Source organism: Pyrus communis, chromosome 13, assembly GCF_041283825.1.
Source record: "Pyrus communis isolate YQ-2024b chromosome 13, ASM4128382v1, whole genome shotgun sequence".
NCBI classification, from domain to species: domain Eukaryota; kingdom Viridiplantae; phylum Streptophyta; class Magnoliopsida; order Rosales; family Rosaceae; genus Pyrus; species Pyrus communis.
In genome coordinates this window covers 23,733,216-23,752,063 of record NC_142577.1, presented here as the reverse complement: position 1 = coordinate 23,752,063, position 18,848 = coordinate 23,733,216, and the positions used below count along the sequence as shown (strand labels likewise).

Below are 18,848 nucleotides of genomic sequence, written 5' to 3'. Positions count from 1 at the left end.
ATTGACTATATAAATTGGTATTAACAATGTCACATCCCGACCCGGGGTGGATCACTTCCCGGGCCCGCTCCACCACCATAGCACGATATTGTTCGCTTTGGGCTTACCATTCCCTCACGGTTTTGTTTTTGGGAACTCACGAGCAACTTCCCAGTGGGTCACCCATCATGGGATTACTCTAGCCCCCTTCTCGCTTAACTTCGGAGTTCCTACGGAACCCGAAGCCAGTAAGCTCCCAAAAGGCCTCGTGCTAGGTAGGGATGAGAATATACATTTAAGGATCACTCCCCTGGGCGATGTGGGATGTCACAATCCACCCCCCTTAGGGGCCCGACGTCCTCGTCGGCACATTTCCGCCCAGGGATTGGCTCTGATACCAATTGTCACATCCCGGCCCGGGGTGGATCACTTCCCGGGCCCACTCCACCACCATAGCACGATATTGTCCGCTTTGGGCTTACCATTCCCTCACGGTTTTGTTTTTGGGAACTCACGAGCAACTTCCCAGTGGGTCACCCATCATGGGATTGCTCTAGCCCCCTTCTCGCTTAACTTCGGAGTTCCTACGGAACCCGAAGCTAGTGAGCTCCCAAAATGCCTCGTGCTAGGTAGGGATGAGAATATACATTTAAGGATCACTCCCTTGGGTGATGTGGGATATCACAAATAACATAGTTTTGAATGTTTGTCGTTCAATTGGATTTTGTAGATGTCGCAATTGATTAGGCAGTTGTTGACCCTAAAAATTACAAAGCCTACGTGGTGTGCAGGCCGAGTAACTAATAAGCTAACTACATCCTTCGGTTGAATGTGGGACGTGCTAACTCATTGGTCGAGCTTGACCAAGGAGTAAAATTTGTTGATGTTGCGTTGAGCGCGTTGCTGACTTCTTTATCTTGCGACTGCAGCCGAGGAAGGAACAAATCTCGGCCTTTGGATTCTCAAGCCTGAAGACAAGGCTGCTAGTTTTGCGAAGTTCAATACCAAATTCGACTCTCAGGGTGTCGAATGTGGTAACCTGGTAACACCTCACTTCGCCGAGAAGGCTAATGAGATGACCTCTGCCAATAAGGATTCGAAAATCCTTCTTAACCGAGACTTGGATATATAACCAGTCAGCCTCGACGCAATGCTGTTTATCCAAACTGAAGGTGTTTCGGGAATGACTGATTGTACGGCAACAGTGCTGTTTATCCAAACTGAAGATGTTCGCCGGTTGCCTTCACAATGTTGTTTATCCAAACTGAAGTTGTGTCGGCGAGAAAAAGAAAATAAAAAAAATCTCAAGATGTTTGAGAGGTTTTTTGCAGGGCAATTGTGTGTTGAATTGGAGGTCCTCAAACTGAAGATGCAACTCTGTATTTATAATGTTGATTTTTACTACGTTTTATTCTTGTCTTGGCCTACTATACATAATAATGGGCTAGATAATTGTGGAGTCCGACTACAACTTTAACTTGCAGAATGAAATATGATCCGTGTGGCTGACTTTTCAAATGAAAACCCATCTAGGTTTATCCCATCATGACCAAAGACCTAGCCTACCTAGGCTTCCTATCATAACTCCATCACCATCAAATCCTAGGCTTATCACATCAGCAAAAACCTAGCTTTCCTAGGCTCTCATCATCTTTTACCAAAACTGCCGCATGCATCCTGACCCTATGAATATTAAATTCATTTTTAATTATCACCATATTTAAATGGATAATAATCTGTTCGGAATCCAATCCTATTAGTAGTTCCAAGTGACCTCATAATATCATCATGTTCTGCATGCTTCATTATCTGATGTCGTGCATATCTGTTAACCAAAAACTGATCCAACCAGACACCCATATGCCAAACATCCACATCAACTTGAATTATCTTGAATTCTCCCACCTGTTTCCTAGCTTGGAGATATATTATTTTCACATGAAAATGTCAAGATAAATCATTATTAAAAGATAATTATGATAAAAATCATAATGTTATCTTTTAATATTAATAAAATTATCTTCACCAATTCATCGATAGTGTGGAAGTACGCTCACTCAACGGCCTCGATTACTCGGGCCGATGGTGCAAGTTTGGGTCCAAACAGTAGCGTAGGTCAATAGGTAGATCCTTGCCGACGCCTCCACCACCTACGCCTACAGTCGCCACCGCTCTACCAATACTAGCCCCAACGTCGGAGGTTGTCTTACATCCACCCCAGGCCATGATGTCTACAATGCTTGAGTCATCTACTTCTTTGGTGACTCATCCGTTATTAAGCACCTAGCGGACTCATCAACTGCTCGGATTACCAACAAGGTAGAGGAGTATGCATCGAATTCCACTGCATACAGAGAGGAAGCCGATACAGGTAATACATCTTTTGTGAAAATTTCTAATTTAATAAATTTAATATACTATTATTCGGTTCCTTTATGTGTGAATTGTTGGGTATTGGTGTTGTATATTTGTTTGTAGGTTTTGGGAAATGTTGTATTTTTAGGGGAAGTTTTGTCAAATTTTTCGTAGATTATTTAATTTATTTTTACACTAACTTATTTCATTTTTGCAACTCGTAAAAACACTAGGGGCCCAAGCAAGCTCATGGGCACCTCACAACTCACATGCACCACCCAGGAGCATATAAAGATTACATGGGATGCTCGACATCGGGCGGCATCAACAAAGGAGCAGCACAACCGTTTGGTCCATAACATTGGCTTCGTTGTGTGTCATCACTGCCCAATGCAATGGGAGTCTTGGAGACTTATCCCACAATAGACCAAGGACGCCTTTCTTCATGAGCTCGGTTAGCAAAGTTTATTTTTTCATTATTTTTTAAGTAAATTGTGCAAAATTAATAACTGGTAACTTTGATTAATTTTTATCTTATTCGCAGCATCATTATGAGCTCGAGGACCTTGATGCCAATCAAATCAAATACATCCAAGAACTCTTCACCGACTGGTTCACTCAGTGAAAGAGTGACCTCCACAAGTATTTCCAGAAATTCGACGATCCGACTGTCACTCTAGCACATGGGTGCCCCTTAGAGTTGGTGAAGTGCCCTGAAAATTAGGCCTGGCTCTACATTTCACATCCCGGCCCGGGGCGGATCACTTCCCGGGCCCGCTCCACCACCATAGCACGATATTGTCCGCTTTGGGCCCCGACCACGCCCTCACGGTTTTATTTTTGGGAACTCACGAGCAACTTTCCAGTGGGTCACCCATCATGGGATTGCTCTAGCCCCTTTCTCGCTTAACTTCGGAGTTCTTACAAAATCCAAAGCCAGTGAACTCCCAAAAGGCCTCGTGCTAGGTAGGGATGGGAATATACATTTAAGGATCACTCCCCCTGGGCGATGTGGGATGTCACAATCCACCCCCCTTAAGGGCCCGACGTCCTCGTCGGCACACACGCGGCCAGGGTTAGGCTCTGATACCAAACTTTACATCCCGGCCCGGGGCGGATCACTTCCCAGGCCCGCTCCACCACCGTAGCACGATATTGTCCGCTTTGGGCCCCGACCACGCCCTCACGGTTTTGTTTTTGGGAACTCACGAGCAACTTCCCAGTGGGTCACCCATCATGGGATTGCTCTAGCCCCCTTCTCGCTTAACTTCGGAGTTCTTACGGAATCCAAAGCCAATGACTTCCCAAAAGGCCTCGTGCTAGGTAGGGATGAGAATATACATTCAAGGATCACTCCCCTTGGGCTATGTGGGATGTCACACTACACCCATTTTCAAGATGAAAAATACTTGGTAAGTGAATTATATAAATTATTTAGATTAATAATATTTTATTAACACTTTAATTCCGTTTATTAATTTATTTGAATACTTCATAATTAATATCGGCACTAATACGGTTCATTTCTTTTTAACAGAAAAGAGGCAAGGCCAACACAATAAATAGGTTGAAGAAGAAGCTTTTCCACCACTCCGGCTCCCGACGCTTCTTATACAGGATGGAGGAGCGACGTCAGGTAACCACATTTTTAAAAATTAAAAAAAAAATCATTACTCTTACTTTAAATTACACAACTAATAACTCATGCCTTTATTAATTTTTAAGGCTAACGAGGTCGAAGTTTCCTGAGATTGACACATTCAAGGAGGTGTACATACAGCCTGGCGATGAGTTGACGAAGAAGCTCCATGTAAGTTTTTGTAATTTTTAAATTTATAATTCTTATTCATTTTAAGTAAATGTTATATAAATATTAATTAACTTGCTTTTATAATTATAGGTTAATATGGTCGAGATGAGTTAGGCTATCCTCGAGGAAGTGGCTTCCCAGCTTCCCCCTAACACCCCGATGAAGGAGTTGCCCCCCCTTCCCTGAGGATGCAGGTCTTCATATCATGACAGACACCATCGACCAAAAACTCAGTCTTAGGTGGGGGAAGGTGTATCGGGGCATGGGAAATACCCGCTATCGTGATACGGGAACCTCATCTTCCACCTCCACCTAGAGATAGGTTGCATCATTGATGAAGCAAGTAGCGGAACTCCAGCAGCAAGCGGCCCAAAATCAGTACATTGCGAAGCAGACTGCCCATATCGCCACCCAGCATGCTTATATAGCTACCCAAGAGTCTAGGATGGCCCAGATCATCACCACGCTCTTACAAGGGGAAGCTTCAACATCCCCGCCGCTACACCTCCTCCCACTACGCCTACGACTTCCCATGCCCCCAACCCAGTACAGCTAACTGCCGGAGCTGACTCTGATGACTTTTTATTGTAGTTTTTTTTTTAATTAAACATTCGTACTTTTAAAAAAATTTCCAGCTTGTACTTACATTTTCATATTTATTTTTAATTAATATTCTTCTTTATCAATTACTGTTCCTAATTCAATTTAACCAAACAAAATTATTTTGCTTAAAATTTAGTTTATAAATATGTTTTTAAAAAAAATTAACAATGGTTGCGCAACGAAATAATTCGTCACCCTATTAACAAACACGACAACAGAGTATAATCTTAAGATAAGGAGAGCTTCGTCCCATAAAACTATAGGCGATGAAAGACACCCTCGTCACTCTTTCTTGGGCTATAGGTATGTACGACGATTAGACTTTGTCCCTATACATTTATCCCTTTAAACTTCATGCGACAAGTTCTATTTCGTCGCACCTATAGGTATGTGCGACGATTAGACTTTGTCCCTATACATTTTATGCAATGAACTCAAATTTCGTCACACAAACAATTTTGCGCAACGCGGCGAAATTCTACTTTACGTGACGATTTATGTTTTGTCGCCAAAACTGTTTTATGTAGTAGTGAATTGATGGCTGATGTGGCAATCTGAAGCCCTATGTCAAATTTTGTACTTCTCCAACCAAATTGTCAAATGTTATTTTATTATTTAAATAGAGTTTTAAATGGTTGTAATTATTAAAAAAATGTTGAAACAAAATTTTAATTAGTTGAAATATTAGTGGAATAGGTGACCCACCATTAAAATGAATTAAAAATAAATTTGACATTGATGTCAAATTTGATTCCAAATCACAAAGCCTTCAAATCCAGTCAGCAAATAACACTTCAGTTTGAGAGATTTTTTATGTCAAATATGGCTCCAGGTCTGCTGTCCCCTTTTGCGTGTCTCCTTTAGGTCTCATTGTTAATATTTTGACACTTCTTCTAGTGCAACTTAGTTTCTAACTTTGTTAACTTTTTATTTAACATTTAAAAGTATAAAAAAAAAATCCAAAATAATCTGACTGTTTGGTTATCAAGGTCAGTAAATCCAAAATAGAATTCTTTCTGTGGCTGTTAGGTTACCAACGTGAGCAAACTTCTTCCCAATTTTTCTCCATCATTGTACTGCTTCTTCACTTCTTTCCAAGCCAACTCTGGTTGAACTTAGCTAGCTTGGAAAGAAGTGAAGAAGCAGTACAACGATGGAGAAAAATTGGGAAGAAGTTTGCTTACGTTGGTAACCCAACAACCATAGAAAGAATTCTATTTTGGATTTGCAGGCCTCGTTACCCAACAATTAGATTATTTTGGATTTTTTTTAACTTTTAATAGCGCGTTTACTAATCTGTAATCGGAATGAGAATAAGGAATCTGATTCCAATTACGAATTATACATGTGTTTACTAAAATTGGAAGGAATCAAAAGTGTGTGGGGCCCACACAAAAAATGGAATCCAATTCCTGAAATTAGAGGATTTGGATTCCCAACATATACAAGGTATTTGGATTCCGGATTGCACAAGCAATCGGAATGATAATTTTGTTTCTCTTTATGCCCTCACTTACTTTCATTATTTCCAAGATTATCCTTTTAACCCTAGGCTTATTTTTCCTTTCAACCAGCTCATTTCTATCTTCTCTCACCCAAGATTATCCTTTTAAAGTCAATACTTAAATTTATAAAAAAAAATAAATAAATAAACGAGATCATTAGTATGTCTATGAAATAAAAAAGCTATTTAATTTTTTCTTACTATTATATACTACATCAAATTTTACTAAAAAAATATATATATAATATTTGATTTGAGACAAAGGCATTTTAGTAAACATACTGGTTTATATTCCGATTCTGCTGAATTAGTAAACAGCTTTATGGAATTGTATTCCGATTCCAGACAGTTTTAGTAAACAACTTCCACAAGAATCTGATTCTGATTCTGATTCCACCTCATTTCAATTCCTCCTCAATTCAATTCCTCTCAATTTGATTACGGATTAGTAAACGCGCTATAGATGTTAAATAAAAAGTTAAGAAAGTTTGAGATTAAGTTAAGTTAGAGGACATGTGTCAAAATATTAGTAATGAGACACACAAAAAGTGACAACATATTTGGAGCCGTCAAATACGCACATTATCATTCTACCTAAGATTTTAATATTTCTTTTGGAGATACTCTAAGCAAGGCACGACATACTTTTCAAACTTCTCATGGGAGCTGCAATTACTCGTAAAAATTATTTTCCTGGTTCCCATGGAAGATTCAACTCTCTTTACATGTCTTTCAAACTTCCCATGGAAGCTGCAATTACTCGAAAAAATCATTTTCCTTTTTTAACCCTAATACCATGCCGCACGTACGACGTGTTTCAAAGTTCCCGTGCAACCTGCAATTACTCATAAGAATTATTTTCTTTTTTAAACCTTTATCTTCTGTTATATTTTTACTTATGCTTTTTCTTTCACATTCCACCGTTCATCTTCCTCACCGTCCCGTTAATAACCATTATCCCATATATTATGTTGGAGAAGACCAATCGTGTTGGACAACAATTTAACGCTAGCTAGTGGAGGGTTTATGAAGTATTGTAGGGTTCCAAAACTTGTATGCTTGGGAAAATTAAGGGAGTGCGTAAGTTTCTGCAGAACGATAAAAACCAAAAACTGAACAGAATCCAAAGACTGAAGAGAGAGAGAGAGAGAGAGAGAGAGAGAGAGAGAGAGAGCAACTTAATAAAGCTCTTAACACAAACAATTAAATACATGAAAATTAGTCAATATTTGCCTAGTAGCTAAAATAGGCACGGAAAAAGAAACATATAGTTTCGTGCGCATTAGGTCATTTCCAACCAAGAATTATTAGTCACATTTAGTCCTAACGACACGTTCAAGTAAGGGTAATCAAAATCAAACAGCGAAATTGAATTCCAATTACAAAATCCTTCGGTATTTACTAAATAATGGAAAATCAAAGATTTGATGAGATCCGCACAAATTTTGAAATCCAACTCCATGACGGTATTTGTATTCCGAATTTCCAAGTTGTTGGGTCATAATAGACTTTTCCTCCTTATTATAAACTCATTTATATATAAAGCTCTAAAATTGCCTTTCATATTACAAGCAATTTGAGTTTGTGAGAACCCGTATTTAAGAAAAATATCATATTAAAATCTTTTATTTTATGTTTGTTAATTTTCCATGTAATTTTACTAATTTATACATATGTATGCATGTGTGTTGTGGAGCCAAAAATAATCATAAGGTGACACGTGGATTTTTGGGTATAAGAGGACAAAAATACCCTTGAGGCATACCGGAATTCCTACGCACGAGCAGTGGACAATCATCCATCAATCAAGTCAAAAGTGTCCAAAATAGGTAACCAATTCAAAGATATTCTCATCCATCCTCATCTTAGGTAATTATTTTATAACCTACATAACATTCCATTTAAGTGGAGATTAATTGGCTAATTAATAGATTAATTCCTAATTAATCCATTAATCACCAATTAAATCACTCATTACGCCCCAAAAAAATACCCAAGAGCCGGCCACTCTTTCTTCCAAAGAGGACTGGCCATGCCCTATATATTGGCTCTCATTTTCACCAAAACCTAGTTCCACACTCTTGCTAAAATTCTCCAAAACTCTCAAACACTTTTCTCTCTAAATTCTAACTTTGGCATCAGAGGTTCTTCAGCCAAAGCCCTACCCCCCCCCCCCCCATTCATTATGGGCACGTGAGGCTCTTGGCCTTGACCTAAGCTATTATTTGTTTTGTAGGTACAATATTGTCCAAGTCAAGGAGGAAGAAATTTGCATCCATAAATTGGTGATTTCATTGAGAGTTGAAATTCACACTCGTAGAAGACTTTCACATAAAAAGGGTTTTTTCTCTATTTTCTAGTCCACTTGTATTTTTTGTACGTTCTTATTATTAGAATTTTTTATTTGCAAAGATTCTTTGATAAAACGAAAAAGAGAAATACGATGACTAGAAATTTAGAAAACATTATGAGTGAAAATTACAATATTCAAGAAATGGGACCGCGGCGATCCACGAAACTAAATGTGATTCTAGGGGGAGTGGCACCACCACCACAAGGTTCCACCATGGGATCCACAGCGGTGGCCACCCGTGGCGAGATCCATGGCACCACTACCACGGCATGAGCCGTGCCATCCAAGGCTCATGGCACCAAGGCCATAACCCAAGCCATGTCACTCCAAGCCCAACACGTTGCCAAGTCGAGCCTTAGCCTCGCACCCACGTGTGCCACACGCCGAGCAGCCCACTCTCGTGGCCCAGCTTGTTCTCGTGGCCTAGCCTGCTCCCTACTCTTATGGCCCAGCCTGCTCCCACCGAGCAACCTGCTCTCATATCCCAGCCTGATCCTGCTGAGCAGTCTGCTCTCATGGCCCAGCCTGCTCTCATGGCCCAACATGCTCCCATGGTACAGTCTACTCCTATGGCCTTCCAAGCAGCCTAAATCGATCCAATACCAATTCAACCGTCCCAGCTCCAAATTTCCGGACCGATGATCAAACCAGGAGCATTTTCACTATATTTTTCGGCAGATTTGACATTTCCCAGCTCAAATCTCATGCCCGGAGTCTACCACACTTCCATTGCTCAAGGAGAAACATTCATTCCAAGCTCTTCCAATCCAAATGGCGAACAACACTTGTCTCGACAAGTCATAGAGTTAACGAGCGCCCTAGCACAGCAGACGACCTTAGTGAACCAGCTTTTACAGCTCAACAAGATGCAACGTGTTCCAAACGAGGTGTCCCGAAGAAGGACAAGGGCAGACGAAGAACCTCTCCAGCAACATCCCGACAAGGAACCACTCGATCAACCACGAACCGAGCGTTTAGGCAGAGTACACTCCCAATTGAGCTCCCAAGATAGCGTATACTCCCATCTTAGCGTGTGAAGGAGCGTGCACTCTCAACTAAGCCCACGAACGAGCATACAATCACGGTTGGGGCCACACTCCGATAATCAACATGAGCAGCCTTCTAAGCGAAGTGTTCATTTGCGGCTAGGCCCGCAAGGAGCATCATTCACATCACATCGGATTAGGCAGTACAATGGGCGGAGAGAAGCAGTCACTCAATATGGCTTAAGTTCAACCAGCAGCCTGCGAAATCCCTCACCTGTTAGGAATCCACCACATGCACCGTTGCAGCGGCATAAACTAGCCGAGCACGTAGAAGAGCAGCCTAGACCAGCAGGCCAAGATTGGGGGTAGCCGAAAGCTCCGTTGTACCACAAAGGCAAATTCAGGAAGAAGTAGAGAGGCTCCTAAACAAGCAATCACGTGATTTCTAACGCAACGAAGTGGCCGATGAGGCTCTACGACAGGACATGACCAACATAAGCAGGTCACCCTTCACGAACGAGATCGAGCAGGCAGAGCCTCCACGCAAGTTCAGCATGTCATATTTCACATCTTTCAAAGGAGATGAAGACCCAGAGAAACACTTAAAGCACTACCAAAGTGCAATGATCCTCTATCGAAACAACGACGATCTTATGTGCAAGATATTCACCACCACTCTACAAAGCGAGGCGCAAGATTGGTTCTACACCCTGCCGCCACAATCTATCCGGAGTTTTAACGAACTTTCTTTGGTTTTCACCAAAGAATATTCATCCTATCACTCGATCAAGAAGAAGTCCAACCATTTGTTCAACGTAAAGAAGAACCCAAAAGAGTCGCTTCGTGACTATGTGAAGAGGTTCAAAGCAGAGAAGGTAAGGATAGTCGGATGCAACGACTCGATGGCTAGAGCAACCTTCCAAAAAGGACTTCCAGCAGACTACCCGTTATTCAAAAAATTGATCATGAAAGAAGATCTAACTCTTGCAAACTCTTTCACTTTGGCAAAGAAGCATGCACTTTGGGACAAGGCACTCTAATGCACATTCAAGGACTTGAAGAAGTACACGACATCACCTCCCTACTATCCAAACCGGAAGCAAAAGATGACTGATTCACATGTTTGACTATACCCCAGCGCCACAATCCGCACCACAGCCGCACAAACTGCCCTTTGCTCTAGCCAAGCCGAGTAGCCTAAAGCAGTGGTCCCTGCCACAACACCTCATCGGCCCATGCTGAGCCAATTCCTAGCCCCTGCCAGCCGACGTGTCGCACCACCCTAACGGCTGCCCCACGATAACACTATCCAAGAAGAAGACAAGAAGAAATTAAGTTTTTATTACACTGGTGCGGCATAGAGAAGACGAAGAAAACAACAAAAGACGGTCATTTGCACGGGCAAGATGTAGAAGATTGCTAGAGGAAGGGGAACAAATATCCTCTAAGCTCTCTCTCTCTCTTGTATGGTAGAATAAATCACTTTCCAAAGTTGATTTAATAACCCACTTAAGGTGGACTTAAATAGGCTTTGAGAGAAATTTATTTCCCTTTCCTAGAAGGATCTAATTTCATATTAAAGAGGGAATCTACATTAACAGGAAGCAATCCTAAGTTTCCTAGAGCAAGAAGATCTTTACACCTGCTGCCCTTTCCTACGAGCAGCCCAGCAGGTGTGGGAGCATTTGTGGAGCCAAAAATAATCATAAGGCGACACATGGATTTTTGGGTAAAAGAGGACAAAAATACTCTTAAGGCATATCGGGATTCTTACGCGCAAGCAGTGAACAATCATCCGTCAATCAAGTCAAAAGTGTCCAAAATAGGTAACCAATTCAAAGATATTCTCATCCATCCTCATCTTAGGTAATTATTTTATAACCTACATAACATTCCACTCAAGTGGAGGTTAATTGGCTAATTAATGGATTAATTCCTAATTAATCCATTAATCACCAATTAAATCACTCATTACATCCCCAAAAAATACCCAAGGGCCGGCCACTCTTTCTTCCAAAGATGACCGGCCATGCCCTATATATTGGTTTCCATTTTCACCAAAACGTAGTTCCACACTCTTGCTAAAATTCTCCAAAACTCTCAAACACTTTTTTCTCTAAATTCTAACTTTGGCATCAGAGGTTCTTCAGCCAAAGCCATCCCTCCCCATTCATCGTGGACGCGTGAGGCTCTTGGCCTTGATCTAAGGTGTTATTTGTTTTGTAGGTACAATTTTGTCCAAGTCAAGGAAGAAGAAATTTGCATCCACATGTGTGTGTACTAATTTATGCATATGTATGCGTGTGTGTGTGTGTGTGTGTGTGTGTGTATTAAACCCTAGTGGTAGATATCTTTTCGTTTCGTGCATTGCATAAGATTAGGACACCTCCTGCAAAAAAATTATCCCTATATTTATATTTTACTATATTTTTAATTGGTCTGTAAAGACTAGCAGCCGACTTTTTTCTATTAGAAATAGAGACATGCCTTCTTTATTTTCAAACATTGTCGTAGTGGCTGTGCAAAGTGTATGTGTAAGTATTTATGTAATGTGCTATCACTATTAGAAAATAGGGCTTGTCTTACAAAAGTTTGCCCGACGGAATAGTTTTTGTCGGTTTAAAAGCCGTTTACTCAACAAAATATTCAATTCGTACACCTATTTTACTTCTAACATACTTTGTTTGTTTTTTATTATTGATATTTTTTTAATTTATTAATCTGTCGAACGCACACTTTTGTTAATTTTTTATCATTATTCTTCTTCAACTCATTTGATCTGACAACTGAAAATTAAGAATGTGAAAAGTAAAAATAAATATGTGAATATTCCCATGAGAAAAAAAAGTGAATGATTTTAGAGATGTGAGCAAAAAAAAAAAAAAAAAAAAAAATTAAGGACTGACATGGGGAGGTTGGACAAATAGGTTAAAGTGAGAGCACAAAAGTGTGCTAGAAAAACGATGTTATTGGGCATTGCCCACGGGCCCAAGATTAACAGATGGCACTCCATCCACTTGTTATATCCATGAATCATTTTACATGGGAATGCCTGGAATGCCTTGCCCTACGATTGAAGGGAATTCACCGGTCAAACACAAGCGGGAACGGTATCTCAAACAAATCACAAAATGACGTGTGAAGAAGTAAAATCATATGATATTGTGTTATTAGTGGTTCTAAGAAGCTCAAGGGAGTGTAGGTAAGTGTTCGTCCTCTAATTGATCTTTCCAAATTTTATGCGTTACTGGATTACAAATTCTAAATTTTAATGTGAGAATCATTTCATGTAAATAAATATGTCATCAAGAGTTCAATCCAATTATTACTTTTTTTTTTATGAGGATTGTAAAAAAAATTAGAAAAAAATGTGAGTCTCATGACCAATGCCAAATGGCAAAGAGAGTGAAACTGCTCCACAAGGAGCTCACTGTCGACGGATGAGCTCCCAACCAATATTGGGAGGACCATCAGCGTCGCAATAATCAATATGCAACATTAACTTCGAAATGTAAAAGCATCAGATAGATCAATTTAGTTAGGATCAGATCAATGTTTCCTCGTAAGAAATTTATAAATTATAACAAGGGATTGATTATTTACTTCGAAAGCTCTTGCATATTGTTCCTGGTTAACTTTTTGGAGTAAAATACTTGATCCAGAAGGGAATACAAATTTAGGGCAGTAACATGAATTATAGAGTAAATGAAAACACATGTAAAACCATGATAGTGCGCCATATAATAATATCACATATTGGCCGGGGGAAATTGAGCTCTCTTATCAAAAACAAGAACCCATTTGAAACGGCCGAAGGAATTTTCGGCCTTGCTCCGGAGTATTCTACTTTTTCTAAGTTTTTAAATCATTTGTCAAAGGAAAAAACGACCGAAAAATAATGTATAAAACCTTCCTTCAACGCAAGAGGAGAATGCAAACATCTTCTCACTCAAAGGCAGGCCTTCCTTTTTGGCGTTTTTATATGCCCGCAACGGAACTCGAGCGCCATGACAATTAAGTTCGCTCGGATCTCTCATAGGCAATTTTAGACCTCTAATCAGATTCAATTAATCAAACACAAACCCTAATCAGATTTAACCCACTCCTTAATCAAACAAATTAAAGTATTAGAACCACAACAAAACCAATAAACCAAGTTAAATATTGTAAGAAAGGAGAGAGAGAGAGAGAGAGAGAGAGAGAGAGAGAGAGAGAGAGAGAGGAGTTGAAGGAGCAACAGTTTTAAACCACTCCTAATACCATGCCGCACGTACGACGTGTTTCAATGTTCCCATGCAACCTGCAATTACTCGTAAAAATTATTTTCCTTTTTTAACCTTTGTCCTCTGTTATTTTTTGCTTATGCTTTTTCTTTCACATTCCACCGTTCATCTTCCTCACCGTCCCGATGGCCATTATCCCATACATTAATTATGTTGGAGAAGACCAATCGTGTGGGACAACAATTTAAAGCTAGTTAGTGGAGGGCTTATTAAGTAAGTATTGTAGGGTTCCAAAACTTGTATGACTTGGAAATTTGAGGGAATGCCATAAGTTTATGCAGAACAATAAAAACCAATAACTGAACAGAATCCAAAGACTGAAGAGAGAGAGAGAGAGAGAGAGAGAGAGAGAGAGAGAGAGAGAGCAACTTATTAAAGCTCTTAACACACAATTAAATACGTGAAAATTAGTCAATATTTGCCTAGTAGCTAAAATAGGCACGGAAAAAGAAACATATAGTTTCATGCGCATTAGGTCATCTCCAGCCAAGAACTATGGGTCACATTTAGTGGCACATTCAAGTAAGAGTAATTGGAATCAAAAAGCTAAATTGAATTTCGATTACAGAATACTCAGGTGTTTACTAAATATTAAGGAATCAAACATTTGGTGAGACCTACACAAATTTTGAAATCCAACTCCATGATAGTATTTGTATAGACTTTTCCTCCTTATTATACACTTATTTATTTCTAGAATTCTAAAATTGCGTTTCAAATTAAAAACAATTTGAGTTTGTGAGAACCCGTATTTAAAAAAAATAGCATATTATCTTTTGTTCATGTTTGCATGTGTGTGTGTCTATATATATATATATATATATATATATATATATATATATATATATATATATTAAACCATAGTGGTATAGATATCTTTCGTTTCAGGCGTTGCATAAGATTAGGACACCTCCTGCAAACATTGTGATAAGCCTTAAACTTTCTTGTATCATGATGACACTTGCATACCAAGTGTCGAACCCTAATACATTTATTAGCCATGCCCAATTCCATTAGTGTTCCACATGATTTATTTATCCCATTTTGGATAGTTTTAAAGTTAATATAGGGGATATTTATATTTTACTATATGTTTACTTGGTCTGTAAATATAGCAGCAGACTTTTCTATTATAAATAGAGACATGCCTTCTTTGTTTTCAAACATTGTCGTAGTAGTTGTGCAAAGTGTGTGTATGAGTAGTTTATGTAATGTGCCGTCACTACCAGAAAATAAGGCTTTTCTTACAAAGTTGGCCCGACGAAATAGTCAATTCGTACGACCTTTTTGCTCTATCCTATCATTTTAACTTTTTATCGTTAATCTTCTTCAAGTACTTCGATCTAACGACCGAACACATACCCTTGTTTTTTTACGACTGGTCTTCTTCAATTCATTCGATCCGACAGTCGAAATTTAAAAAATATATATATGAGAAATAAAAATAAATATATGAATAGCTCTACCTATTAGGTAAAAGCAAATGAATTTAGAAATGGTAAGCGAAAAAAACACAAACAAAACAAAAAAAAGTGATAAGGGGAGGTTGGACAAATAGGTTAAGTGAGAGCCCAACAGGCCCAAGAGTAACAGATGGCTCTCCATCCATTTGTTGTATCCATGAATCATCATATATAATTAGGAATGCCTTGCCTTACTATTGAAGGGAATTTCATGGACCAAAACACACGTAGAAACGGTATCTCAAACAAATCATTGTATGCAAGTAAAAACACATTATTTCTGGTTATAAGAGGCTCAAGGGAGTCTAGGTAAGAGTTCATCCTCCAATTGATCTTTCCAAGTTTTATGTGTTGTAAGATTACAAATTTTAAATTTTAGTGTGAAAGCATTTCACATAAGCAAGCATGTCATCAAGAGTTCAAATCCAATCATTACTATTTTCTATGAGGATTGTAAAGGGGATTGATTGTTTACTTCGAAATAATCCGTATGCGATATTAACCTTCACAATTTTATAAATTTGTAACAAGGGATTGATTGTTTCCATCGAAAGCTCTTACATACTGTTCCTGGTTAACTTTTAGAGGTAAAATTCTCGATCTCCAAGGGATACAAATTTAGGGCAGTAACCTGAATTACAAGGTGAATAAAAACACATGCAAAACCTTGATACTGCCCCATATAATAATATCACATGTCGGCCGGGTGAAATTGAGATCTCGTATCAAAAAACAAGAACCCATTTGAAACGGCCCAAGAAATTTTCTACCGTGCCGTGCTCCCGGTGTATTTTATATTTTCGAGTTTTACAACATTTGTCAAAAGAAAAAATGACCGAAAAATAATGTATAAAGCCTTCCTTCAACGCAAGAGGAGAATGCAAACATCTTCTCGCTCAAAGGCAGGCCTTACTTTTTGGGGTTTTTATATGCCCGCAACGGAACTCGAGCGCCATGACAAGTAAGTTCGCTCGGATCTCTCATAGGCAATTTTAGACCTCTAATCCGATTCAATCGATCAAGCACAAACCCTAATCGGATTTAAGAACAAACTCAATAAAGGAAGCTAAATATCGTACGAGAAACGAGAGAGAGAGAGGAGTTGAAGGAGCATCAGTTTTAAAAAGCTCGAATTTTGGAAGCTTCATGGCTTTCGCCAATCAGTTTTCATTTCCAAATGTTTCTCATCATTTGCTCTCACCAACACTTCAATGGAAAACATAAATACCAAAAATTCGAAAGAAAAAAAAAATACAATAAATGGGAGAAAAGGATTGCATTCTCTCACCATTGATTGCCGTTAGATGTGTTTGATGAGTTTACCGGCAATCAAATTCATCTAACGGCGGTGACAAACGATGAATTTGAGCAGCACATTGTGCACTCCAGAGCGGCCGCGGGCGGACGAAGACACTACATAAGCATCTCTGGAACGCATTATATATAGGGAGGGAGGAGCCAAATCGAACCGCGAAACCCTAATTCCTTTGCCGACAACCACAACGACGCCGTTTCGTCTTGCTTATAATGATGAAAGGACGATAATACCCCGTGTTGGGGTAAAGGCGGAGATCTAAGTTTGTGTTGGATCCGACGGCCCACATAGCTCAGACACTCGTTTATATTCGTAGCCTTATAAGCCCTAAAATCTTCTCGGTCGCTCCCTCTCTCGCACTCCAGCTCTCCAGGGGTTTCTTGCGGCTCTTTGGGCTTTTTTGGTTTGCGACGATCTGCATTGATCAACATGGTTAGAACCCAACGTTTAAATCTGTTGCTTTTCATATTTTATCAACCAATTGCTCTGATATGAATCGTTATTTTCATTAGGCTCACAGATTTATCCCCATTTTTGCAAATCGCCTCTTTAAAGTGTAGATTATATTTGAATGCCACTGAATGGTTTATTTTTTTACGTGGGTCGTTCTGTTTTTGTTATATTAATTGGGAAATATATTGGATTTGTGAGAAAATGGATCGCTTAGTGGTAGATTTTGATGGCTGGTTGTAAACAGGTGCTTCAGAACGACATCGATTTGCTTCATCCGCCAGCTGAGCTCGAGAAGAGGAAGCACAAGCTCAAGAGGCTTGTGCAGACTCCCAACTCTTTTTTCATGGTAATTATTAGTAATTATTTGATTACGAAGGTTTTTCAACGTTTGCGTTTTCGTATAATTGTTGGGTTTTTGGGTGAAGATTGTTGATTTTGATTGTTTTTAATGTGGCAGGATGTTAAGTGCCAAGGATGCTTTAGCATGTAAGTAATGCTGCTCTGCTCATGTTGATGTTTTCTCGTTGACTTTGTGATGATTTTATATATGTTTTCTGTATATGATTTAAATTTGAATGAAAGTATAACAAAAGGAAAATCATTTGTGCAGAACCACCGTGTTCAGTCACTCACAAACAGTTGTGGTGTGCGGTAACTGCCAGACGGTGTTGTGCCAGCCTACTGGAGGACGCGCCAGGCTCACCGAAGGTTGCTCTTTCAGAAGAAAGGGAGACTGATGCTCTTGCTTTCATCGCATTTACATTTATTTGGGAATTGCAGAAGAGCTTTTTGGGGTTGAAATATGGGTTATCCTCGTTTTTCCCATTGCCTTTTTAGTGTTTTGAATATGTAATTTGTTAGGGCAGCGTTCTGGACCTTACCATGGGAGTGTTATGTTATGAATGTTTAGTTAATTTTGGTGGTTAACAATATCTTTTGCACTTCAGATGAAGCATTGTTTTAAGTGTTCATGTGTCTACCCTTTTAAGTTTCATTGACAGATTATCAGTGATCAGTTTCTCTGTCATGGAAATGTTATAGCTGCTACTTTCGTTATTTGAGATGCCAATTTGTTTTCAATGTATTCTGGGTGTTGATATTCAAATGATTCTGAACTTATTTGTTCTCGAATGTTGGGTTGTACTTGTACCTTGTTTTTGTACCTTGTTTTATTTAGGAGGGACGAATACTGAATCGTTGATTCGGCTTATGCTTTGTTTTTCTATGTTATGTTTAGTGAACTTTTCTGTGATTGCAATCTGGAATCGCACTTGCGTAGCGATAACCCTTTGGTATTATGAGAAAGTACTCTGATGCTTAGAATTGGATCATGTGTTGTAGTTGGGTGTATGAGAAATATTACTTATTCGACACTGAATCAAAGGGTGGCTGTTACAAACAACTCCTTTTATGATTTTAGGCATTTGACTAGTGGGGAATTTGTAGATTTGATCTTCTTTCTCTGCACAACGATCTCATTGGCTGCTTCGTACTTTGTGTTTTGTGCTGATTAACGCTGTATTAGCATTATCGTCTGTCCTTAAATGCTGCATTAGCGATCTTTGTTACTGGAGAAAGTATTGGTATAAACCTTGCAACCTTTGTGTTGGAATGTTTCTCTAATTGCATTGGATATGCATCGTGTTCTTGATGAATTCAGTATTCTGTAAGTGATTTGATGTGGACGGTTTTGTTTGCAGATTTTATGTTTTTGTTGATAAACGCCAGAACATGTGCATGTTAC

The 18,848-nt window shown here is 39.2% G+C and overlaps 1 protein-coding gene, 2 long non-coding RNA genes, 1 other non-coding gene and 1 pseudogene across 4 annotated transcripts; 3 read left to right on the top strand and 2 right to left on the bottom strand.

Moving 5' to 3' along the window:
- Window positions 1-819: 819 nt before the first annotated feature.
- Window positions 820-4,830, top strand: LOC148691974 (uncharacterized). The gene is made up of 6 exons (XR_015954661.1): window positions 820-2,350; window positions 2,568-2,788; window positions 2,879-3,746; window positions 3,872-3,970; window positions 4,060-4,144; window positions 4,235-4,830. It is a non-coding gene; the product is annotated as an uncharacterized LOC148691974 (long non-coding RNA).
- A 4,217-nt stretch (window positions 4,831-9,047) lies between these two features.
- Window positions 9,048-10,717, top strand: LOC148691973 (uncharacterized; annotated as a pseudogene).
- A 5,086-nt stretch (window positions 10,718-15,803) lies between these two features.
- LOC148691972 (uncharacterized) lies at window positions 15,804-16,818 on the bottom strand. The gene is made up of 2 exons (XR_015954879.1): window positions 16,625-16,818; window positions 15,804-16,367 (listed from the first exon to the last, which is right to left on the bottom strand). It is a non-coding gene; the product is annotated as an uncharacterized LOC148691972 (long non-coding RNA).
- On the bottom strand, window positions 16,444-16,533 carry LOC137738512 (small nucleolar RNA SNORD36). The gene has a single exon (XR_011068956.1). It is a non-coding gene; the product is annotated as a small nucleolar RNA SNORD36 (small nucleolar RNA).
- A 108-nt stretch (window positions 16,819-16,926) lies between the features above and the next one.
- LOC137736977 (small ribosomal subunit protein eS27y) lies at window positions 16,927-18,235 on the top strand. Its single transcript, XM_068476309.2, has 4 exons — window positions 16,927-17,083; window positions 17,349-17,450; window positions 17,562-17,590; window positions 17,715-18,235. Exons 1-4 carry the CDS (start codon window positions 17,081-17,083, stop codon window positions 17,839-17,841), a joined length of 261 nt encoding a protein of 86 aa, XP_068332410.1. The 5' UTR covers window positions 16,927-17,080; the 3' UTR covers window positions 17,842-18,235.
- Window positions 18,236-18,848: the final 613 nt, after the last annotated feature.